The 26,216-nt window shown below is 41.7% G+C and overlaps 1 protein-coding gene across 9 annotated transcripts in view; it reads right to left on the bottom strand.

The window, feature by feature from the left end:
- ANKRD44 (ankyrin repeat domain 44) overlaps positions 1–26,216 on the bottom strand; it is a 316,425-nt gene that overhangs the window by 123,675 nt on the left and 166,534 nt on the right. For all 9 annotated transcript variants that reach the window (XM_037043709.1, XM_037043702.1, XM_037043703.1 and 6 more), the window contains exons 5-9: positions 19,504–19,704; positions 19,046–19,133; positions 16,304–16,446; positions 14,479–14,691; positions 3,035–3,113 (exon numbers count right to left, since the gene is read on the bottom strand). In XM_037043709.1, coding sequence (XP_036899604.1) covers positions 3,035–3,113; positions 14,479–14,691; positions 16,304–16,446; positions 19,046–19,133; positions 19,504–19,704 — 724 coding nt within the window. The remainder of the gene's footprint in view (positions 1–3,034; positions 3,114–14,478; positions 14,692–16,303; positions 16,447–19,045; positions 19,134–19,503; positions 19,705–26,216) is intronic.

Here is a 26,216-nt window from a genome sequence, read left to right as displayed (position 1 = left end):
GATAATTTATGCAACATTGTCTAAGTGGCCACCTGAAATTAGTTTCCCATTACACAAGCAAGAATGCTCATCTCCCTAAGTTGCCTCAGAAGAACTGTGAGCCAAAATGTCAAAAATCTCACAATGAATCATCCTAACCAATCACTTGACTCTTCCTTTTCAAATTGTATTTATTTATAGAGCTTCTTGAAGAAAACATCCCCTTTGAACTTTTGTAACCTACTGAACAGCATCTGTGCAGTTGCCTCGTGCAAATGGCGGGATTGAATGCCTCCTGATACCTGCTGCATTTCTCTTCAGTTCCTTCCCTCTCTGGCTGTGCCCGCACCGCTCCAGACAACAAACATTGTGACTAAACGGCAGAGGCAGTCTTCGTTAACTAAGTAAAAAATCTAAGAGGTGTTTTTTGTTGTTGTTGTTGTTAGTGACTGTCTAACCAAAGCTGAATAATTCTGAAAAACAAAGTTATTATGAAGAACTAATAACCCTGTTTGGAGAGCAGTCAGAGAAGCAGAGAAATGCCATACAAAGTCCAAACACCAGAGTGATTCAACAAAACAAATTTATACAAAGAATGTTTCTCAGTAGCATGTTCACTTGGTTTAGGGAGCCAACTGCTGTCCCCATGTGGGGCTGCCATTCGGGTCCTGCTGTGCAGTGACTGGCTTTGGCGGGTGGACACCAGGCCCTGCAGGTGTGAGCCTCTGTATTTTTCCCAGAAAGAAATCAACAAACAGGAGGAAAAAAAAAGAGCTTCCTATTTTTCTCCCTAAGGGCATTTTTAAAATGTCAAATGGAAGAACTTACAGTTCTCACATGTGTAATGAATGCAGAAAATTCTCAGCTGAGAGAAGAGATGTGAGATTATCCTTCTACAGGGATAACTCTATTCCAAATATAAATGACTCTTGGAGTAAATAGAATTCAAGTTTTAAAAAAAAAGCTTTTTCAATATGTCATTGTTTATCCAGAAAACACAAAAGTGTAGCAGCTAAAAATTCAGTCTCTGATGTTAGACTGACTGAGTTCAGATCTGTGCCTTCACTGCCACACATCCCGACAAAAGTCACAACCTCTCCACCTCAACCTCCCCACCTTTGAAATGGAGAGAGAACAGCCCCTCTTTCTTACGGGGTCGTTGGAAGGATTCATGTGGCGTGCTTAGCCACGTGCCTGGCACAGCGTGAACATTCAACCAATGGCAGCTTTGTGATTATACGTAATGGGCTGTATATTAGAGCCACTATACCCCCATCATTTGAAACCCCTGGACTCTGTTCAACCAACAAGCAAGATGCCAGACACCCAAGAATGAGACAGGCTCTGAAACAAAGCTCTTTGATCGCAGAGGGTGAGAGATGAGGTCACTTTTCGGGTCTCACCCCAACTCCAGAGTCTAGCAAGAATGTCCAGAGAGGACGGGGAAGTCTCCAGACCCACAAGGCTGGCTTTTGGAGAGGTCAAAGCAGCCAACAAGCTGCCCCACCCCATCGTTACTCCCGCTGTGGGGGTTCTAAGCACACTAGCATAACGAAGGGGAGATGGGTCTTGGCGAAGACAGACACGGCCAGTATGGTCTGGAGGGACCTGTAGGAAGGCAGTGCTTACAAGGTGAAAAACTGCTCTTTCTGGTCTGGCCACTGGTGCTTAAAATTGCTTTAATAGGAAACAAAGCTTTTTATGCCAAGGACCTAAGTCCCATTGGTTAAATTCACATTAAATTAAAAGCAAAAAAAAGGATATCAAATATCTCCCTAGTTTTGTTCACTTTTCAGGCAGGGGACATTGTTCCTGAAACGTACAAAAACTGAGAAGTACAGTGGGATAATGAAACTGAGCAAAGGGAGGCACTGGGGTCACTGCCATCTCCCCTTGTTCACATCCAGAAAAATCAAACAAAGTGGCCCTTTCAATGAAGTGAACATCAGAGGCACACCACACATTTCAAATGAGGAAGAACGAGTGTGGGGCAGTTAATTTTCCTTTTACTTCCGTGGCTCATCAGGAACTTGTTAGGATTTCCTCTCCCCTACAGCCTCACTGCAATGCTTATAAATTTCCTCTGCTTTGCTGCAGATATTTTGCTTTCTAAGCATAATTTTGCTGGCTGGTTTTCCATCCAACTGTCAAATGACTGGTTTTATGACCTGAATGCCTAACATATAACTTAGTACCACTAATAACTCAAGTGTATGTCATCTCAAACTCCTACAGAGGGAGAAAAAGAAATCCAAGAAAACTGATGCCAGAATTTTGAGAAGGAGAAATGTGGGTCAACCAAAGACAGTTTAGGGACTGCTGGATTCACCTGGGATGTCAGCAAAAAATCTGGGCGACACCTGTTTTTTTTTCCCTTTTTCCTCTTTTTCAGTTGTCTCTAAGATTTGCTAAGATAACAGACTTGTGCTGTCAAGGCCAGTCCACTCGGAGGCCAGCCATGACCTTTGACAAGAGGCCACACTCCCCAGCCTGGCTGCAGAGACAACCCCCCGGTTCAAGTGTACTGCTGTCGCCAGCCCGGGGAAGTCCTAGACTGTGACTTTCCAAGGTCTCTATCAAGCATGTGACGTTTATCATTCTTTACATCACATGTTTACCTGATTTTCTTCTGAGTTGCCTCACTTTTCCTACCTTTGCCCAAGCAGCTCAATGAGTTTTAACTTAGGGAGCTATGGTGAATTCTAAAATTTAAAAATAATTCAGATTACCTGCTGAGAAAATATACAGTGCCTATTTTTATTATCTTCCAAGTGAAAAGTGTAGGATCTTGAGCCTGTGTAGATATGTGTATCATTTCTAGTCTCCAAGTTCATATGTTCTTTGACTGACTGGGATTCTGTGGAACTTAATGGCGTTACATTGGCACTCCTAAGCTGGATGGTGATGATATGTCTGACTAGGAGCTTTTAACAAAGTACATCAAAGGAAATGGTGTAAATCTGCGCATAATAAACTCTAAAACAGAGCGTCATCTTTCAAGGTCAGAGGACTGACAGCCAAACTCAGACCAGAAAGCTGCGGAAGAACCTCTTACCGTTCTGAATGAGGGTTTGCGACCGCGTGAACCTTCCATGGACTGCCGTCATGTGCAGTGGGCTTTTGCCATCTTTACTCTAAAAAAATAAAGGAGAGAGAGACAGTGGGTCAGTGGCATCGATCTGAAACATCCCCATGGATGCTGCTGGCAATGCCCTGAAAACACCAATTCAAATTTTTTAAGTATGATAAAAAATTACCAGAGACAAAAGATAACTTTAAAAATGAAAGATAAAGTATGTATTACATCTCAAGTTACTAAAACATCACATTGCAAAGAAGCCTAGACAAGTATTTTAGAGAAGAAATGCAAAATATGCTGACAATTAAAAAAATTATTTTGTTCAATTAGAGTTGTCTGCATTTACTCCCCCGACTCCCCCGCCAGCCAAACCCACCTCCCTCCCTTGCTTCCACTCTCCCCCTTGGTTTTGTCCATGTGTTCTTTATAGTAGTTCCTGAAAACCCTTCTTCCCATTATCCCCTCCTACCTCCCCACTAGTTACTGTCAGTCTATTCTTAATTTCAATGTCTAGGTTATATTTTGCTTTTTATTTTTGTTGATTTGGTTCCTGTTAAAGGGGAGATCATATGGTATTTGTCCCTCACCATGTGGCTTACTTCACTTAGCATAATGCTCTCCAGTTCCATCCATGCTGTTGCAAAGGGTAGGAGCTCCTTCTTTCTCTCTGCTGCATAGTATTTCATTGTGTAAATGTACCATAGTTTATTGATCCACTCATTTATTGATGGGCACTTAGGTTGCTTCCAGCACTTGGCTATTGTAAATTGTGCTGCTATGAACACTGGGGTGCATAGTGACGCTGAGCACCTTTTCATATGCCTCTGGATCCTCTGTATGTCCTCCTTGGAGAAGTGTCTGTTCAAGTCTTTTGCCCATTTGGGGGTCTGTTTAAGTCTTTTGCCCAAATTGGGTTGTTTGTCTTCCTGGAGTGGAGTCATGTGTGTTCTTTATATATTTTGGAGATTAAATCCTTGTCCAAGGTGCCACTGGCAAATATGTTTTCTCATATGGTTGGTTCTCTTTTCATTTTTAATGCTGTTTTCTTAAGCTATGCAGAAGCTTTTTAGTTTGATGAGATCTCATTTCTTTATTCTTTCCTTTATGTCCCTTGCTTTAGGGGACATATCTGAGACATTTAGGGAATGTCTGAGATTTTTCTGCTGATGTTTTCCTCTAGGACTTTTATGATGTCATGACTTATATTTAAGTCTTTTAACCATCTTGAATTTATTTTTGTCTATGGTGTAAGTTGGTGTTTGAGTTTCATTTTTTTTGCATGTAGCTGTCCAGTTCTCCCATAACCATTTGTTGAAGAGGCTATTTTTACTCCATTTTATGCTTCTTCCCCCTTTGTCAAATATTAATTGACCATAGATACTTGGGTTTATTTCTGAGCTCTCTGTTCTGTTCCATTGTTCTATGTGTCTGTTCTTATGCCAGTATCAAGCTGTTTCATATATTGACAATTTTTAAACAACCCTGTCTCAAATGAAAAGAAATAATCCACAACAGATTTTTTTCTATATCTTGTAATCTACTGATGAAGAAATTTTCCTCCAAGATATTTTTTTCAACTTTTGTCTACAGTACATGAAAAAAGACAAACAATGTGTTAACTGGATTGCTGTGTTTGACCTGAAGTTGGTTAACTTCAATCACACTGTTATAAATCATTGCCACTCTCAAAACTAACCCAGAACCCTCCACCACCCCTTACATTCCAATTCCACAGGAAAACAACACTTCTGATTGTTGTAAAGGAGAAACACTGCTCCACCAAACTCATTAGAAATCATAGGATTGAGGCATGCAACTGCTTAGCAAATTGCCATTTTAACGATCACCTGGAATTCTGTGCTGAATTTATACATCTCTTTATTATTTAAGATATGAGTGATGAGACTTCCTGACCTAGATTAAGCCAAAACATAAAAAATGTATAGAATCTATATACTGATCATTATTACATTAAATACCAAAGTCATATGCATTTAATTAAGAAATGGTCATTTGCAGAATTTATTATAATAGTAATAATGCCCCCCAAATACTGTTATTTTAGACCAAAGTTATCCTCAATAGAATGTATTCTTCCATTCAAGTACTGTAAGAAAAAAAACTATGTAATTGTTATTTTTCTAAGTCTTTGGAGAAACATTTTTCTTAAAACTGTTGTTGAAATATGTGGTTTCTAAAATGCAAGTTCATTTTTTTTGTGATGAAACCCATATTCTTGTGCTTTAAAATGGCCCTTTGTTTAAAAAATTCCACAGTGGAAAATACATAATTTTAAAATATATTTTATTGATTATTCCATTACAGTTGTCCCATTACCCCCCTTCATTCCCCACTACCCGGCACACCTCTCCCCCACCATCCCTCCCCCTTTAGTTCATGTCCATGTGTCACAAGTTCTTTAGATTCTGTATTTCCCATACTATTCTTGTCTTCCCCCTATTTTCTACCTACTGTCTATGCTATTTTCTGTACCTTCTCCCCCCTTCTCCTCCTCCCACTCCCCTGTTGCTAACCCTCCATGTGTTCTTCATTTCTATGGTTCCACTCCTGATCTAGCTGTCCTCTTGGTTTGCTTTTGTTTTAGGTGTGGTTGTTAATAACTGTGAGTTTGCTGTCCTTTCACTGTTCATATTTTTCATCTTCTTTTTCTTATATAAGTCCCTTTAGCATTTCATATAATAAGGGCTTGGTGATGATGAACTCCTTGAACTTGACCTTATCTGAGAAGCACTTTATCTGTCCTTCCATTCTAAATGAAAGTTTTGCTGGATAAAGCAATCTTGGCTGTAGGTCTTTGGATTTCATGACTTGGAATACTTCTTTCCAGCCCCTTCTTGCCTGTAAGGTCTCTTTTGAGAAATCCGCTGACAGTCTGATGGGTACTCCTTTGTAGGTGACTGTCCCCTTATCCCTTGATGCTTCTAGGATTCTCTCCTTCATTTTGGTCTTGGCTAATGTAATTATGATGTGCCTTGGTGTGTTCCTTCTTGGGTCCAACTTCTTTGGGACTCTCTGAGCTTCCTGGATTTCCTGGAAGTCTATTTCCTTTGCCAGACTGGGGAAGTTCTCCTTTATTATTTGTTCAAATAAGTTTTCCACTCGTGGCTGTTTCTTTCCCCCTTCTGGTACCCCTATAATTCGGATGTTGGAACATTTAAAGATGTCCTGGAGGTTCCTAAGCCTCTCCTCATTTTTTTGAATTCTCATTTCTTCATTCCTTTCTGGTGGGATGTTTCGTTCTTCCTTCTGGTCCACTCCCTTGATCCGAGTCCCAGTTTCCTTTCCATCACTATTGGTTTCTGTGCATTTCCCTTCATTTCAATTAGTTTAGCCTTCATATGTTCCTCTAATTTGTGACTAAAATCAACCAGTTCTGTGAGCATCTTGATCGCCAGTATTTTGAACTGTGCATCTGATAGGTTGGCTATCTCTTGGTTGCTTAGAAGTATTGGCTCTGGGGCTTTGAGCTGTTTTTCTTAAGCCATAATGTTTTGGTCTGTTTGCACTTATTATGTATGAGGGGCAGAGCCTTAGGTGTTCACCAGGGAGGGGCAACCCAGGTCCCTGGGTTGTGATTCTGTAAGTGGGGGCAGGGTTAGAGAGGGGCAATGGCGTTTGTTCTGCTCTCTCTCGGATTTTGGTCCCCTCTGCTGCTTCTTATAAGCAAATTGGGCCCCCCTGGTGCTGGCTCCCAGGTATGTGGGCCTGTGCACCCTCCAGGACCCTGTGGATCTCTCCAACAAACTCTCTGTGAGCCTGGGAACCTATCCTGGCACCTCGACCCCGAAAGTCTTTCCAATTGGTACTTTCAGGCTCTCTCTAATTCCCATTGCTGGGGCCCTAGCCTGAGTGGTCTCGCTGCTCACTCCTTCGATTGGTTTATCTCCACGTGAACGTGTGACCATGGTCAGCCAGCCGCCTTGCGCCCCCACTGTGTCTGCCCGTTGCCACCCCACGCCTGGGATTGCCTGGGATCCGCCACCGCTGCTTGTGATCCTGGGTTGGTCTGGGGGATCTTTCCTGCCTGACCCGCTCCGCCGCTGACTCCGCTCCTCTTACTAGTCTGGCTGAATGGTTCATTGTTGTCGGACTTACATACAGTTAAATTTTCTGTGTTTTGGTTGTGTTTTTTGTTACTAAAACTTTGTTGTCTTTAAACTTGGTTGTGCGAGGAGGCACAGTATTTCCACCTTTGCCTCCATCTTGGCCGGAAGTCTTGGAAAATAAATAATTATTTAAAGAAGTGTTTCTCCGAGTGAACCAAGAACTACCTGCATCTAAATCACCAGGCTTCGTGTCGTTAACATGAATTCTGTGCCCTGACTCAGGCCTACTGAATCAGAGCTGAGGTCAGGGAGCCCCATGTGTAAGTTGCACAACAGTACACTGCTTTAGACTGTGAGCTGGAATAGCTTATAAAACCACCACGTTTTAACAGAGACTTTTTGTTATATAAGTCTACTCCTCAGAAAGGAAGGAAGGAGCTTTGCACAGTCTGTGCTCAGGGAAGAGTCAATCAGAATGGCAATGCATCTTGGTTGAAAAAACAATCTTTATAGTGAAAGGTTCTTAGGTAGTAGATGGTAAAATAATAATAATAATAATAATAATAATAATAATAATATCTTTCCTCCATCTTATATGATTATGACCTGAATCAGAAAAGAATGAGAAAGCAAGATGAAAGTACACTTGAAGGTTAATAAGATGGCATTTCAGAGGAAAGAAGCAACAGTCAGGATAATGAGACTCGGATGCCTCACCGACCACGAGACACTTGGTGAGGGGGGGTCCTGAAAGCTATCTGATTCTGGAGACTGAGTCCTGGGGTCAGGAGCGTCCATAGTTTGAAGGACGGAACCCCTGTGGACTACTTGGGAATAAAGATTCAAAACATAGCCCCTGCAATAAAAATGATTACAGTCTAAGACCCCTAAGGAGAAAGAAAACAAAAAATTGCAGAGTTGACACTAATTTATCCCTAGGTGGTGCTATTTCTTTAAATTTTGCTCCAATATTTTTCTTAAATTTAATATGAAAACATGACTAATCAGTGTTTTGTCTAATATATATAAAGCTATAAATATTTCAGTATTTAGACAATATCTTTATAAATATTTAACTAAGCACTTTTCCATGCCTAGAAAATAGCTTAAAGGTTTCACCAGGGAGTAACCACCACCCTGGAAGTCCCTAACGAAATTGCAGCCAGTGAGCCAAAGCAGAAGTAGTGTGTCCGTCCATCCCTCCCTCCCTCCTTCCCTGTAGGTACAAATCTTATTTTTTATTGCACATCTTAGTTTAGAATCACTTTTACATTCCTAGACAAAGATGATACACATAAAAATCAGGTGGGTTTCTATAGCGTGTGGTTCACGACGCAGGTCCCCTTTCAGGGAGAGCGAGCACCACACCCTTTTCCTCCTTGCAGTGTCTGTGCCTTTGGTGAAGGGACAAATGAATAGGAAGACCACAGTTAGGTCAAATTCAACAATTTTATGGTGAATGTTGACATTTATTTCAAATGTATCCTTGCAGATCTTTGCCTGGGCTCATCTGTCACTGTGTCCAGGCCATTGCAGATTTTTTTTTTCCTCATAGGAATAGGGGGAGTGGGGAGCAGGGCATGAAGTATTACGAGTATTATGGCTGTCATTTGGGGGCAGTTTTTCAAAATACGTTATGAATATAAAAGGAACTCTATTTCAAAAAGACACTGAACCCTAATAAAGGTTAAAAGGATGACACTTTGTATTTTGCCTTTACAAGTTAGATCTCACGATATTCAAGCTTTGATGAGGGATCCTGGTAAATTTCCCATCTGCCTGAGAAACTTTTCACGCGGGGGCAACTTGCCGTTGCCGCTGTTGTTCAGAGAACTTCAAAGATAAAATATTCCACACCTTCCCAAAGGAAAAGATATATTCAGTTCTTCTATTTATTCAAAACTCTGCTTTTATAAATTTAATTCTTAATTTCTAGTCTCTTTCCAGCTTCTAGATGCATTTTCTCATTAGTTTTATGGCTTGGAAAACTTTGTTATTTTTGAAGATGGATTTAATTAAGCAAAAAGTTCTTTTATTCATTCATACTTCAGTCCTAAGTCATGAACAAAAAGTAACGAGGATTAGGAATATTTTATGACAAATATGAATACTCTTTCAGGGCAGAATTCAACATCATCCAAGGAAGATTAATCCTGGGCCTAAGGAGTGTTTCGGTTTTCTTTTTTTTTTTAATATTTATTTACTTGTCTTTAGAGGGGAAGGGAAGGAGAGAGGAAGAGAAACATCAATGTATGGTTGCTTCTTGTGCATCCCCTGCTGGGAACTGGCACCTGCCGGGAACTGGCCTGCAACCCAGGCATGTCCCCTGACTGGGAATCGAACCTCGATCGTCTGGTTCGCAGGCCCATGCTCAATCCACTGAGCTACACCAGCCAGGGCTGTTTCGGTTTTCTTGACCACCATTTTCCTCTGAAACCCGTTCATTCTCTCCCCTCCCAGTGTCTGCCTTCCTCATCCTCCAGCATCTCACCAAACCCACACTCTTACTCCCCAGGAACTTGAAGGCATTGAGTTCTCTGTGGTGTGCTGCCTCCCGGAGTCTCGTAGCTCAATGGCCCTACTAGAGGGCAATAGAGTCTCCACAGTATAACACTAAGGTCAGCTGGGACAGGGGTCCAGATGTAGTCAGACACCCACAAGGCCTTCCTAATTCAATGGGAAAGCAATACAAAACACTGGTTTGCAGAAAGGCCACACATAGGCCATTTTTAAACGGTTGTAAAGGCCAGATACAACACATAGTTGGCTCAGATATTCATTCCTCTCCTTTCCCCACACGCTCTTCAAGGTTCCAAGAGCCATGGCCCTATCACTGTCTCCCCCAGGTTCGCCTTCAACCTCTGCAAAACAACCCTCACTCTATAAGTTGGTCCTGGTACCTATGAAGAAGGGAGCCGGTCCACAGGTCAGTAGATGTGTGCTGGGTTTCAAATCTACCCTCTCTTGGGGCTGATGATCTGAGGGCCCACGGACAGAAAAGGATTGAGACCATGGAAGGGTGAATGTTAGTGCCTAGCAGGCAGGCAACCTGGCAAGGGTAATTTCGGAAACTAAGTCATATCCAGCATGCCTATGCATTTGGGGCCTTCTTTAACGCGCTGAATGCTTCCAAGAAGAAACTCGAGATGCTAAAGAAATTACAATGTGGGCTACAATGGAGAGGAACATTATTTTCTGCTTTCTCATGTTCCTCCTATTTGCAAGTAAACCTTCAATGGATTGTAATATAAAGTATTATAGCTGCATTATTTTATCACAAATCAATTAATATTACAAGGTCAAAGCCATGGTCAATCTAAGCAAAATGAAGGATTGTAAAATGCATGCAGAACACATATCCTTTCTTCTCTTTCAATTATCTTGTCATTGCCCAAGAAGATCTTGTTTTTAGGGTTTTGTGAGGATAGAGAAAAACAAAGTGAACGTGTGTGTGGGTATTGGCTACATTTCAATAGGCAATTCCCTCAAACTTTAGAAAATCTAAACAAATATAAGTTGTCTTACAATCTACAAACACTTTCTAATGCAAGGGGTAATGTGGCAGAGAGAGATAACCACTTCAAGGAGAAAGCTACCTCCAGAGTCAGACAGAATGGCTCTCCGAAAATGTAAGAGATCTGAGTATCCAGAGATTATCAGGAATAGCAAAGGAAGATTCTAGAGAATTAGGAAACTGAAGGATGCAAACAGGGTAGATGGGGGGAGGCTGAGGGAAAAGGCTAGATTTGATTCAAATCCCATTTACAAAGACTAGAGAACATATAAATCCAAGTCTCAGGTTTTAAAAATGCTATTTCTTACATTCTACCAATGATTAATAGTTCACAGGAAAAATTAAATATTAAAATGTAGTAACTGTGCTTTCCAGGTCCACTTTGTTGGGAACAGAAGGCTGCCATAAATGGGTGCACCATAAATAGCTGAGCCCCCAATGCAATTGGAACTGCCCACTAGTCTGTTAACTGGGAGCAGTTAGGTAGGTGTGTCAAAATGTGACCTTCCAGCCCTGGGATCCAGCACAGTGAGAGCAACAGTTGGCACATTTAAATAGGTAACAATGTGAATTAATTAAATGGAGGTTGGTAAAGAGAGGTACTTTACTTAACTTCAGTAGTTGTTCTTTCTTTGGAGGCTTCAAAGATGTCCCTCGGACACCAAGAGGACTATGTCCACAAGTCTAGGGACATTGAGGGTTTGCCCACCTGTTAATCTCCTGCCTCTCACCACCATCCTCTCCGACTTCAATCCCACGTGGTGATGCTTTCCCCATCTTGGGCTACAGTGCTTTGCTTTTTTCAGTGTCCCCAAAGATTTATCTTACTTGTACTTAGGACCTTGGGTGGTCTAGTTATAAGACCTAGAACTCTGAAACTCTCTTCATCTGTTCTACGTTTTCATTATTACCTGCTTTCACCTTCATGAAGACATTACACTCTCCTCCATTTCCTTCCTTTCTTCTCTAACTCTTCTTTGATCATCCCTTTCTCTGTCTCTTCTTTCTCCTCCTGATCCTGCCACTATCCCCACTAAATCATCCCATTTTCCATATTGGTTTTCCCAGACTGGCTGTGCCAAAAGCTCAAAATCAGCTTCTTGAAAATAAACTCATCAGTTTTACCTCCCAGCTTTGCCTTTCTCCTGACATCCCTTTTATTAACAATAATCACTACTGAGTGTGTACCATATGGCAGACACTGTTCTTAGTAATTTATGAGCAATAGCTTGTTTAATCCTCAAACTGGCCCACGATGATACTACTGTTTCTCTAATTGGACAGATAAACAGACTGAGACATACAGAGAGGTTGCTTATGATTATATAGCCACTGACAGTCAAGGCTAATATCGGAATCTAGGCAGTCTGCCCTGGAGCTGAACGCTTAACCGCCATGCTCTACGTCCTCTCTTTGCCCCTTTCACTTCTTACACGTGTCTTCCACTCCACCGTCAACCAAAGCCCACGGATCTTCTTTCCGCAAAGCCTCTCCCTCCTGCCGGCCGTCCCCGTCCCCTGCCCTTGTCACCCCCTGTCTACACCTGGTCTTTTTCCTTCTAGTTATCCTCTAGGAGTTCCGGTCCCTAGGCCTACTCTGCCTGAATTTCCTTTTCAGTAAAATAAAGATAGCTTTTTTCTTTTGGATAGAAAAATAACACATGTTCATTGTATCACAAGCAGAAGATTAAAACAAACATAAAAAAGAGACTAAAAACCCAAATAATAAATTTGCCTAACTATTGCTAGTATATTAGTATATATTTCAGATATTTTTCTCTTTCTATGCACATACCTAGACACATAACTTTTTTTTTCTTTTTTTTTAAATTATATTNCTTTTTTCTTTTGGATAGAAAAATAACACATGTTCATTGCATCACAAGCAGAAGATTAAAACAAACATATAAAAAAGAGACTAAAAACCCAAATAATAAATTTGCCTAACTATTGCTAGTATATTAGTATATATTTCAGATATTTTTCTCTTTCTATGCACATACCTAGACACATAACTTTTTAAACTACAAAAGGATATTTACTTATTGCATTTTAATTTTTTATTGATATCACTGGTTATTATGTCTTTTTTACAATTTCCAATCTTAAATGCAAATATATTTGTATACTAGTTTGCATTTGTCCAATTACTAATGATACTGAATATTTTTATAGGTTTGATGGACACTGCATTCTCTCTTGTGGGAATATTTTCTAGTTATCAACCTTTTTCTTATTGATTCTTTATACAGTAAATATATTAACTCTTTGCTTATCATGTATATTGAAGAAAAACTTTCCAGAGTTGCTCCTCTTTCAATTGTAAGTTAGGGGTTTTGGTTTTTTAAGTTTTGTTTGTTTATTTATCATATAAAAGTTTAAAATTTTATGTAGTGATATATATATGACTTTTCCCTTTATGTTTTCTGTCTCCAGTGTTTTGTGGCCGGATTACTGTTTCTGATGCACAGTTCGGGTCACATGACCTCCATAATGACCAGCAGCCCTCAGAGCCTAAGGAAGCCCGAAGTCCTTAGCCAGGAAATAAGCCCTCTTCCTTCGCCAGCTCACATTTCAGCTTGTTCTGGGCTCCTTTCTCTCATGTGATTAATACTCTATTCAAACAATATACGAGTATTGCTGTTCTGAAAATTTGTCCCATATGTCCTCACCATTACAAATTATAAGAAAATACTGAAAGATTTTAATAGTAAATAGAGAAGGTCATGGAAATAGATTGACCCAATATTCTTGAAATTAAATCTTAAAAACAATTTTTCAAAAGCAGAGGCAGAATACACTGGGACTTTGCTGCAGGACTCTGTGTGTGCACTGGGGAGAAGGGAGGCTGAGGCGAGAGCAATGTCAGTTGGGGCACACTGAGATATTCTGCTACAACCTGAATGTACTCGAGCATTTAACCAGCACCATGAAGACTATGTGCGCGAGTTCCTCCCAGTTATCTGTTACAGGAAGCTGACCAGTCACCTAATGTGTACCCAGAACTTTTCTTCTCCAGATTTTCCCAGACCTTTTCTTATGCTGTTCTATGTAGAATATCCTCTCTCAAATTCTCTTATGCCTCCTCATCTCAACTGATATCAATCTTCCAAGTCACCACTCAAAACCAATGCCCAATTTTGATTCCCAAGGGAGAAACAAGTCAACACTTGGCTTGTTATAGTTTGCCATGCCTCATGACTCTCATGGCACTCACCACTTTTCCTCTTGCCTCTTGATCAGGAATGCATTATCTCCTCACCACACAGTAAACCCCTTCAGGGCAGGGATCACATCTCATTTTGGAGTACTCCCTTAGTCCCAAACAGAGGGTGCTGGGCAGTCCTCCCTAAGTTTGCTGAACAAAGGACTCACCATGAGGACCAGGTCAACGCTAAATGACTGAAGCCACTCCCTGGAGAAGGCATTTGACAAACACCTTGGAGGGCCACGCCAGGGCTGGCAACAGACCTGAGCTCATGCCTTCCTTTCAGTTCTCAGCAGCTTGGCTCTATCAGCTCAACATTCACCTCTGTATTAGAATCTGGGCCAAATCAACATCCGTCAGACCCAGTATTTCCTCTGGAATGTTCACTGGGCTAGCACGGACACGTGCCTAGAACCCCAGTCAGTGCCTTCCAGCTGGTAGCATCACTGCTGCAGAAACAACGCAGCTGAGCTTCTACTGCATCCAAATACAGGATGAGGCTCTGGGAGGCAAGGTCCTCGGAGTCACAAATCATTCAAACGTGACATAATTTACCACAGTGCATCCTGCTCAAACAGAGTCTCAACACAAAGGTTTTTAACACTGAGAGAGTGAGCCTGAGAGGGTCGTACCTGGATGTTAACATCCGCCCCGTTGTTTACCAGCAGCTCAAGACACAAAGCACCGTGTGTGGAGGCAGCAGCAAAATGCAAAGGGGTGAAGCCGCTGTTGTTGGGCTGGTTCACATTAGCACCATAGTCCGTCAGCTCGTTCACGACAGCGTCCTGCCCGTTGTAGCAGGCCAGGTGGAGGGCCGTGTTTCCATAAACGTTGATTTCATCGATCTGCAAGTGAGTCCAAAACAGGGGGATCACACTCACTGGAGCTCATTTACCCCATTTCCCACAAAAAGCCTGATGGCTGTGCCAGAGAAAGGAAATGTCCATCTGTCCATGTAATTATTCAGAGCTTACTCCAGCCCTATCATGGTTGTCCTAGAAATGCTTATCCCTGGAGGTAATGATCAGCAAAAGGTGAATCTGACAAATACTGAATTGCAGAGGAAGAGTGAGTTAGAGGGCTCACCTTGTGGAGAGATGGTTCTGGGCTGTGGAAGGGATTAAAATGTGAAAGGCAAAGCTGTCTGGAAATGCCAGAGACAAAGTGAATTGGGGAGCAAGAAAAAAGCCTGAAACTCAACAGTGAACATGAAGAGACAGGGGTGGGGGGTGCCTAGGGAGGAACTGTGGAGCCTCGACTCAGAAGGCACTCTGGCTTTGGCTGTGCTGCCTGACACTCCAGCCGGCCACCCTCTATAGCGGGACCAGGAAGCTGTCCCGGGTATTTAGGCCATACCTCCTTCTGTGGCCCCGACTGCTGGGTTTCACTAGCATGCTGTCAGTAGTGCACCTCGGTTTTCTTTTCTCCAGAGACAGGGATGCTCTGGAACCTCACCCCTTCTCCGTTCTACTACTTGAAGGGGTCGGACTGACTTCTACAGCTCAGCACTGGACACCTCTGCTATTTGTTCCTGCCATTCATTCACTCATTCTTCTTAGAAGCCACAATTTAGAAGGCTAGATTCTAAAGGTGGGGTGAAGAATCCTAGCCAATCTTTAAAAAAAAATGATATACACACACATATATAACAAAGGACCCCCCCCCCAAAAAAAAACGGAATTATCTTCTGGAGGGCAGGGCCCTCACAGTACTTCTCCCACTAGGTGAATGTTCTAGGAACCCATCTGCATCAGTGTACCAACTGGTATTGTTGTGAGAGGTTGCACTTGGCTTCAGTGAAATTTTTCGAAGACTTCCAACACGTTTGCACATTTCACAAAAGGTGATTTACAGGCACACCTGCCACACTGCACTGAACAAGGTCCCCATGCCTCACCCTCCCTATTCACCTGACCTCACCCCAGCAACTTTGTTTCCCCAAATAAAAAAAGTTCTCAAAGTGAAACATTTTGCCAATGTGGAAGAGGTGAAACAAAAAATGGTAGAAGCACAAAAAGGCCTCAAAATTGATGAGTTCAAAAACTGTTTTGAGCAGTGGAAAAAAGTCTTGATATGTGTATTGGGTCAAGTAGCAAGTACTTACAAGGTGACTGAAGTTTAAACATGTGAGAATAAACACACAATTTTTAATAAATAAATTCCATTCTGTATATATATTTATATGTATACATATAAATTATTTTTCTATCTATTGTGATATAGAAAGTATGTTTCTCATTTTCTAGTAATTAGATGCCCCCAATGCCCTCCATCAGTTGCCCACGCAAACTCAAAGATAGAGTACTATAAAAGAAGGCATTTTCTTCCTCTTGAATTAAAATGCAAACAGGATTTAATTTCTGAATAAAAGAAAACCCACACACACATAGGGTTTCACCGGAGGACAACAGAAAGCTCACAGACACAGCAGGGAGTGATGCATGAGTCACAGCTCACCTCCACCCCCAGATTCAGGAGGTGCTTGACAACACTGATCTGTCCGTTGGAGGCCGCGGCATGCAGCGGGGTGTAACCCTTCTTATCCTTACACGTGACTTCTGCGCCGTGGTTAATGAGCAATGCCACAACGTCCAGGTGGCCTTTACAAAGCAAGCAGCAGAAAACATCATTAACCTTTATAGGAAAATTTGACCATTCATTCCACCTAAATGATCACTATTAGCTTTTATTGCCAATAGCATTTTGCTGAGCTACTTATAAAAAGCTGGTTCGTGGAAATATTCTACAAATATTTAGTGAGTACCTACTATGTGTCAGACTTTATGTAAATGCTATGGGTAAAAAAAAAAGATGAATTCACATACTGAGCCCTCTCTTCAAGATCCAGCAGAAGAGATGCCTTTCGGCAAGTACCTACCAACAAGGCCCTGAACATGCTAGCCTAGTCTTAAACACATGCCAAAGCGAGAGTGATGCTTTTGAAACTGAAAAGCTCAACAGTGGCAACTTGCTTTAGAAGACCAATGAAAGACAAAAAGTAATCAATCAGAATGACTCCACATTATTTTTTAAATTATGTGAAGTTGATGCTGTTTGACTTGAGTTTTTGTTGTTGTTTTGGACCACAGAAAGGGCAATTTCATATGGTTCAACTTAAAAGTGTCCATGTAACCCTGGCTGGGGTAGCTCAGTGGATTGAGCACGGGCCTGCCAATCAAAGGATCGCGGTTCGATTCCTAGTCAGGGCACATGCCTGGGTTGCAGGCCAGTTCCCAGCGGGGGAAGCATGAGAGGCAACCGTACATTGATGTTTCTCTCTCTCTCTCTCTCCTTCCCTTCCCTTCTAAAGATAAATAAACTTTTTAAAAAAAGTATCCATGTAAACTACTGGCGAAACAGAAAACTCATCTAGTTTCAACTCGCACTGGCATATATTTTTAGAATATTTCCTTGTTCCCTTTCTCACTCTATATAATATGATAAACATAGCTGACCTTTATTTTGTGACTGAAGATGGTTCTATGCTTCAGGGTCATGGCTGATAATGGAATGGGGGAGGGTGATACTCACTCTTGGGTCTAAATTGTGTGTGTGTGTGTGTGTGTGTGTATGTCAGAGAGAGAGAGAAAGAAACTTTGGTCTTGGCTTGTTTTATTAAAATTTGACTCTCTTCCTTGAAGACTTGCATATAGAAAAAATTACTTTCAGTTATAGTGCTGAATCTTAAGCTTAAGTGGTGGTATCTTTTGTCCGGGTTTCATCCTTCATTTCCTAAGGAGAGTTAACTATGCTTTTTCCTATTTGAATCCTGGTGACACACCGAATGGTGACTTTACTTCTTTACAATTCCACACAAATGTTGAACTCTACATCAGCGGAGAGCAGACTTGAAACCCCAGCTTTTCCAAGCCCCATCTCACACTACCTTAGTTTGTGCTCTGCCTACACATGGCCCTGGCAGACACTCCCTGGCTCCAGTCCTACACTTACCATGCAGGCATCAAGTCAACTCATAACTCTACTTATCACCTTAAAAATAATAATGCTTACAAAATCTCAAGATTCTGTTTTTTTTTAAGCCTAGAGATTCATTCAGACCCATCTATAGCACAACATTTATTTCACCCCTGCTCCAACTCAGTCTCTCTTTCTCCCCACAATTAATGTCACTTTAATGAGATAAAAGGCCTGTATGCTTGTTTAAAAGGATTCGGGAAAAGCCAAAAGGTATTAAAAGGAAATGGAAATCATCCACAATCACCAATCCCTGGAGATAATCAATTAACATTTCAGTGTATAATATAGCCTAGGTTGTTTTCATTGCATAGAGTTTTTAAAATGGGGATCATATTATTCATACTGTTACAATCTGTTCTCACTTGACATACCACAGAATCTTCCTATGTTACTAAGTACTGATGACATCATCGGCGTAGTTACTGCATGGTGTTGCATGGTGTAGCTCTCCCATAATTCACCAACACAGTCTCCTGTGGTTGGGCATCTAAGTTGTTCATAATTTGGTGCTGAGAGAATCCTGTCTGCTTTTCTAATTGCAAGGTGTTTTCCAATGAGAACACAAAGGAAGGATCTTCATTTCCCCTGGGACTACACTGAGAAAAAACTCTGTAAGGTCTGTACTTTGTCAGCGGTATTTGCACCAGCAAAAGCAAAGAGGAAACATATACAAATGGACTGTCTTCATCTCCCCTAGCCGAGCTGGCAGAAGCAAGGGCTGCGTTGCTCCCTCAGCGTTGCTGGAAGCGGAGCAGCAGGAAAGCCTACCAGGACTCTGGTCGGCTCCGCCCACCCAGCAGCAAGGGTGCTGTCCGTCCTTCCTCCCTTTCTGTTTCTTTCAAAAATACACACAAATAAATAAAAACAAGTGGAATTTATGTACTTGCTTTACTAGCAAGCCCTCTTTCTTTTTAAACACCTTAGCTTGCTTCCATAACAAGATAAAATAAGCACAATTTGTGCAGCTTCCAATCTGGACTGTAACAGTCAAGTCCAGGCCATGATACAACCCTCCTCCTCTTTGCAGGAGAAATAAAGCAACTGCTCAGCTAGAGTGTTCGAGGCATGCCGGTAAAATGAACTAAATCTTAATTCAACTGAATCCCAAGCTTGAAAAGAAGTCCAACTCGCCCAAGAAAAAACTTACATGGTCAGTGAGAGACCCATGGCTTCTTTAATTGAGGTTATATGCACTTTTCTCCTCGTGCATGGAATCCTTACCCATATACGCTGCCCAGTGCAGAGCACGCCGGTCCTTCTTGTCAAATGCATTGATGTTTGCCCCTTTGGCCAAGAGTAAATTGACCATCTGAAAGACAACCAGTGATGAAGTCAAGTGAACACTGTGTAATGGTGAGGGCCCCTCACCAGCTGCAGGTGATCTGAGCCAAGTTAATGTCCAGGCAGGTCAGAGACCTGGAGTTCAAACAACGTAGGAAGATGACATCACAGCCAACCCTGTGGCATGTGTACCAGGAGAAAAAGACTGAGGTGATGGCTACTTTTTCAACTCACTGTGGCTCTAAATTTAAGCATAGATATAACTGCCTACAGTTTCCTGTACAAATATTATCATCACATCTGTAAAAGCCCCAGCAGCAATATTAGCAGCAATATTGCTCTGGGGGCTAAGAAAGTCGGGAGGGAGGATCCTTGTTCCCAGTGAGGCAGACACCCACCTCCACATGGCCATTCAGCGCGGCGTGGTGCAAGGCCGTGCGGCCCCCTCGGTCGGAGACGTTGACGCTGCTCAGCAGGGGGATGATCACTTCCGCACACTTGACAGCCTTATTGGCTGCTGCCACGTGCAGGGGGGTCTGCCAGTTCTTGTCCCTCGCATTGACGTCAGCAGAGTGCTTAATCAATACTTGCACTGCTTCCTACAACAAAAGCAGAGTTTGCAGGGGTCACTGACAAATGCTCAGTCAATACTTATCGGGTGCAAGATGTTTTCCAACAGACCCTGGAGCTACAGGAAGGGAAGGGTCCCTGCCGTTACAGGCTGCCTTGAGATGGAGATTCCTCTGTGACAGGCAGAGTAATATGCCATAAAGATCAAGAGTGGTGGATTGAAACAGATTCACCGCAATTTCTTTGTTAGGCCGAGAGTCCTGGCACATCTCCAAAGCCAAATAAACCGTCTAAGTGTAAGGTGTCCTTAGAAGGTAACGAGTATTTTTGGCCAAATGAGAGCACACGCGTGCATGTGTGCACATCAGGTGACCAAAAGGCCCAAGATCATCTGAGATTAGAAGTGTTTATCAATAAGTCTTACTCTTTCAGAGTCAAAGGCCTCAAAGCCATTCAGACATTCTTGGGTCAACGTATAACTCTTTAGTTCTCTCGGCCAACATCGTAACCCTCACTCTGTGATCAAGGAGCAGTTAAGCAAAGAGGATGTCTGTTCCTGCCTCAACTTGCAGCTATGAAACTGTTGTTTTTCCAACCTGCTCCATGTTACAGTGGGTGTTTCTTTTCTACTATTGAGTTCCTTCACCTTTACTGAGCTTCCCACTTTTCGTTTTCCTGCCATTGACCTAATCAGCCTGTTAGTGTCTTGATCTATACCTCTATCTTGGTTGTGCGATGAAACCACCTGGGGAGCCCTTACAAATACAGAGGCCAGGTCCCAGCCCAGAGACTAACTGGCCTCAGAATGTTTGCAAAGCTCCCTGGGGACCTGGTGACACAGGCGGGATTGAGACACTCTTCTGTTCAATCAAGTGAATGACACAGGTTCTCCAGAAAAGGGAATGGCTGTTAGTTGTTTCTCTCTGCACCCAGGGACATCCTTGGGAGCAGTCAATAGTGCTCCTTTATGGACATCTCATCAACGTGCCATCAGGGAAAGGCATCATACCATACCCTGCGCCCTTCACAGACCAGTGCTCACCTGTGTCCACCCTAATCCCCAAAGGCCTGGATTGTCCAATCTACTTTACCATGCAAGTATATAAATGTGCCCCCAGGTAGTGGATAATCCAAACTCTCAAAATTAATACTTTTATCAGGGACGTAAATGATGAACTAAAAAGAATGTTCCATGAAACAGTAGTAGTAACATGTTGAGAGTAATGACTAACTTAGACAGCAGATTAAGAGCAAAAGGAAATCAACTTTGCAAATTAAGGAATGTAGTTTAAATAGTGTGGCTCCATTTAGATGCTATAAATAAAGGGTAATAAGCTGATAAGACCCAAACAAATAATGTGTTAAGATTATCAAAAAGGGAAGGAAAGAAATATACCACTCATCCTTAGTAAAATATACAATAAAGTAATGATTACTAAATACTCCTTGAGCCTACTTCAGAGCAAAACATATGTACATATGTTAGGCTCACCTATGGTGTGATTCACACAGCTGGAACTATGGAGGGCTGAAAGAAACATTTCCCAGGCTCTATCCTAAAAACCAGCTGGGTGAAAAAAATAAAGAAAAGCTAAATCACAAATAAAGCATTAACATTTAAATTTAAAAAATAACATCTCTATCAACTTTGGCCTCATCAGTATGGAGATTTATATAAATATACAGACAATCCTTTGTGATGTGGGAAAATATTGGAACCTTCCTTTACATTTTTTTCTTTAAAAAGGAAAGCATTTACGCCCTGGCTGGTGTAGCTCAGTGGATTGAGCGCTGCCCTGTGAACCACATGATCATGGTTTGATTCCCAGTCAGGGCACATGCCTGGGTTGCAGGCCAGTTCTCAGCAGGGTACTCACCAGAGGCAACCATACATTGATCTTTCTCTCCTTCTCTCCTTCCCTTCCCCTCTAAGGATAAATAAATAAAATCTTAAAAAAAAACAAAAGGAAAGCATTTTAGCTGGCATTAACTTCTGGGCTGGCACTGTGCCCTCAGTCAGCGCCACAGAGGATCTTGCCTCACGGGCGTGGAGACACCCTCGCGGAGGAGAGGGACTTCCACTGTGTGGAGGGGGCCGGGGCTCACCCTGGCCCATACATCCGCTGTGGAGTGCACCGAAAGGTTCAGCGATGCACCTGCTAAGTCGATTTACAGATTGTGACATGTACCCTTAAACTAAAAGCATTCTAAAATATGCAAGATTTATGCAAAGAACGCAAATAAATAATGGGGAAGTCACAGAGCTGACGCTTCTATGCCTAACAAAAGCTTTGTATCACCTACACTACAAGGTAAAAGTAATGACAAATTTAATCAGATCTGACAAGAGCTTGACCAAAACAGAGGAAAATCATCAGAAGTCTATTATCCACCTTGGTTATGTAAGACTAAGATAAATGAAAAGCCTCACCTTTAGTACATTGTGCTTTGAAATATTAGCTAATGATACTAATTCTAGTATATAATTTATAAATACATGAGATACACATTTTGAAGATGCATACTGAAAAAGTTTTGCAGATAATGAGGCCAAAAAGATTAAAGATAGTCCCTCAAAGCAATACTGAAAAAAACAGTACAGTATCCTTTTTACACATTCACAGCAAAATAACATTACATACTGTCAGTTTAATACCTTTGCCTTGTGCATTATTTCATTGCCCTTGTACAGATTCTTGCTTTGCATTAAATATTATGTAAATTTAGGACAGACTAACAAAACAACACATATAAGATCATTTCACAAATTTATACTTTTTGGAGATGAGAGCAATGAAATCATTAGAAATTTGTTTTTAAAAAGTCACAAAATGTGATTTTTTAGAGTAACTGAGACTAGGTGATATGACTACTTTTAAATGAATATTTAGAAATGATCTGCATTTCACACAAATCAATAGTTCAAGCAAACAAAACAGAATAAAAATCTGCCCTGGTTGGTGTGGCTCAGCCTTCAGTAGTTGGAGTGTCAGCCTAGAAACCAAAAGGTCACTGGTTCAATTCCCAGTCAGGGCACATGCCTGGGTTTCGGCCCAGTTGGGGGCCTGTAGAGAGGCAACTGATGGATGTTTCTTTCACACATTGATGTTTGTCTTTCTCCCTCCCTTCCCTTCTCTCTACAAATAAAGAAAATATTTAAAATTATGTTTAAAAAACTATATTTATGTGCCAGGTGTAGCTTATGCATAAACAAGCACTTTCTGAGTTTGGCAGATGTGGGGGTTGGGGAACCCTCATTCTTTTATATATACATATTTTTAAGATTTTATTTATTTTTAGAGAGAGGGGAAGGGAGGAAGAAACAGGGAGACAAACATCCATGTGAGAGAAAAATATTGATTGGCTGCCTCTTGCATACACCCCACTGGCTGAACCCGCAACCCCGGCATTGTATCCCGACCAGGAATTGGACCAGCAACCTTTCACTTTGTGGGATGATGCCCAGCCAACTGAGCCACACTGGTCAGTGTGGGCCCTGTATTCTTAAATAGACAATACTTCTAAAAATATTTTAATCACAGATAATTTTGGTCTATTTTTGTAAATGACATTTTATTGAAACACAGCCTGATTCATTTGTTTACATATTATCTATGGCTGCTTTTGAATGATAACAGCAGAGTTGAATATTTGTGACAAAGACCATATACAGCCATTGATGCTTAAAATATTTATTATCTGGCCCTTTATGAAAAAAGCATGCTGGTGCCTGGTCTAGCTTCTTGTTTAAACTACTACAAACTGCAAATTAAAATAAAATTTTGTGATTTACCAGCAGGAAAAAAAAAAACTCTTTTAGGCCCTGGCTGGTGTGGTTCAGTGGTTGAGTGCCGGCCTGTGTACCAAAAGGTTGTGCATTCAATTCCCAGTCAGGGCACATGCCCGGGGTTGCGGGCCAGGTCCCCAGTAGGAGGCGCACAAGAGGCAACCACACATTGATGTTTCTCTCCCCCTCTCTTCCCCTCCCCCCTCTCTCCCTCCCCCTTTCTAAAAATAAAATAAATAAAATCTTTTAAAAAATACTGTTTTAGGCTCAACTAGACATTTAAGGAGGGTACGTCCCATTAAAAGACTCAGAAGCCTCTGTGCTCAGCCGTTGCTAGGCAGTGGTCAGTCTATAGTGAATTTGGGATGGATGGAGCTGCCCTGCTTTGCAGAACAGAATGAGAGACGTTTGGAGCTCAAAAGGAAGGGTGAGGATAAAGAGGCTGGAGAGAGGACATGGGCCCCGTACCCAGGACCAAGGTGTACACCTGGGGCAGAGTCAGCAGGCCAAGAGGAAGAGGGGGAGACAGACACAGAAACCAAATGAATGTAGCAGGAACAGGGTTTTGGAGCTAGCCAATCAAAACCTTAAGTCTCTGGTTCTTTTGAATTGTTGGGAAACTGTTAGACTTTGCACAAGATGTGGCGTATAGTTTCCAGCCAGTCGTATCTGTTTAGAAAGCAAGGTGTCCCTGCCCAACATCTGGGTTACACCTAAAAAATTAGAAAGGGAAAGGGTTCAGGTTCATTGGTCAGAAGGGAAGAAAAAAGTGGGCGGGGTCTCAATAAATCCCTTTTCGTGTGAACACCAGGCAGTTCCCATGTGCGTGCCAATGTCGTGTCTGTCTTTCACATTAACACCTACTTTTACAGTTCAAGGACCTCCAGAATAACCATCACTTTTTTCTCTATTTTTAAAAAAATATTTAAACTTGGCCATTCTTCTTTTCAATTTCTGTATCTTCTTATGAAATGAACTGCCTAGTTTTCATCTTACTTGACAAGAAAGGATTCTACCAAGAAATACTTAGTATACAAAGGAGGACTTATTAATTTCCAAAAATTAACTTTTAAAAATGAAACCACAAGTACTCTAAAATGACCACGGAATTAGATCCACAGACCTATGGGGCATTATAAGGGGTCCGACTCCTTCATCCTCCATTTTAAAGGCAAGACGACTTAAGTCCAGGGCAGTGGTCTGTAAGCCTGGCCGACTTCAGGGCTCATACAGTTTTCTCCCAGGCCAGAGCTTACCCAGTAGGTGGTATCAGTCAAGTACACTGAATAGTTTGAAATGTTAATTCTTCTTACTTATTTACATTTTTAAGCTCAGAAGTTTTAGCCTGCCAAACTGGCTTAATACACTAAATAGAAATTTAATATAATATTTTGGCTAAAATAAAGCTTTGATTTAACAAGACAAAATGTCCCTTTTGTTAAAACCACTTCTCTTTCAAAAAATTTAATTGTGGAAGCACTTGAACTCTGTTTTCAAAGTGTGTAATTTTAGAGTTGTTTAGGGAATTAATGATTTCTGTAGTAAAAAAAAAAAGTACCCATTTTCAACACCATATCACACATTGGCAAAAAAATTAATATCCAGGAGTTTGATCTTTTCAAGATCAAAAATACTGATCTTTTCAAGATCAAACTCCTGGATTTTCAAGGTAAAACAGAAACTAACGTGGGGGAAGGAACGCTGAACACTTTCTGAATCAGGAAAGTTGCTTACATGATACTTCTCAAACTCTCTGGGGTAAAGGACCAGTTTTTAAAGGAAACAGTATCATTTCAAATCCATCATGAGCTAATACTTTTGTAAAATACAGTAAAGAGTAAAAAAATAAAATGAAGGAAGATAAAGAAACTAATTATAAACTCAATTATTTTATTAAATTTAGGAGGCTTGAATTACTCTACCAAACTGCTCTGAAAGCTTCTGGATGCTCACTATTTTTTTTAAGATTTTATTTTTATTTATATTTAGAGAGAGAGGAAGGGAAGGAGAGAAACATTAATGTGTGGTTGCCTCCCATGTGCCCCCAAGTGGGGACCTGGCCTGCAACCCAGGCTTGTGCCCTGACTGGGAATCGAACCAGTGACACTTTGGTTCACAGCCTGAGCTCAATCCACTGAGTGACGCCAGCCGGGGCTGGATGCTCACACTTATCACGGCAACGGAGACACAAGCTGCCAGGCCGGCACTCAGGCCACATTGAGAGTCGGACTTCTTCCAAGTCCTGGTTTCTTTTCAATGAGCCAGCATGTGTGAGCTTCTGGCATTTCTCCTGAACGGAGGTTCCAGCCAGTCGGCCCTCACTGTGAGGACGGCGGGCCTTGCCGAGGTCCACTCCGTGGCACTGGCTGCCCCACAGAAGACACAGAGAGGATGGACAGAGGGAAGAACTGCCGTGGGGTGTCACACGGGAAGCATCTGGAGAGGGCATTTGCAGTTCCTCTATTTCAACCTTTTATGACTTTCTCTTTTCAACAAAAGGCCACCCCAACCCTGTCATCAAAAGCAGAAACCCACACTGTGGCACGCGCAAAAGATGAGAAGACAGAGGAAGCATGTGTCCTAAAAACTGCCTCCCCTAATATTGGTGTTTTTATTCTCAGAGGTGCATTGCATTGCAGTGGTCATAAATTACTCGTGGAAAAGTCATTGTTTATGACTCGAGTCCTTGCAGACATAAGCAATGTCAAGTTTTATAAACTGCAAGTTGCTTTACACCAGGGTCTGAGCCATATA

This window comes from Sturnira hondurensis, unplaced genomic scaffold (assembly GCF_014824575.4).
Source record: "Sturnira hondurensis isolate 20B ecotype Veracruz unplaced genomic scaffold, ASM1482457v3 Scaffold0004136, whole genome shotgun sequence".
Classification (NCBI taxonomy): domain Eukaryota; kingdom Metazoa; phylum Chordata; class Mammalia; order Chiroptera; family Phyllostomidae; genus Sturnira; species Sturnira hondurensis.
This window is presented reverse-complemented; position numbering and strand designations above follow the sequence as displayed.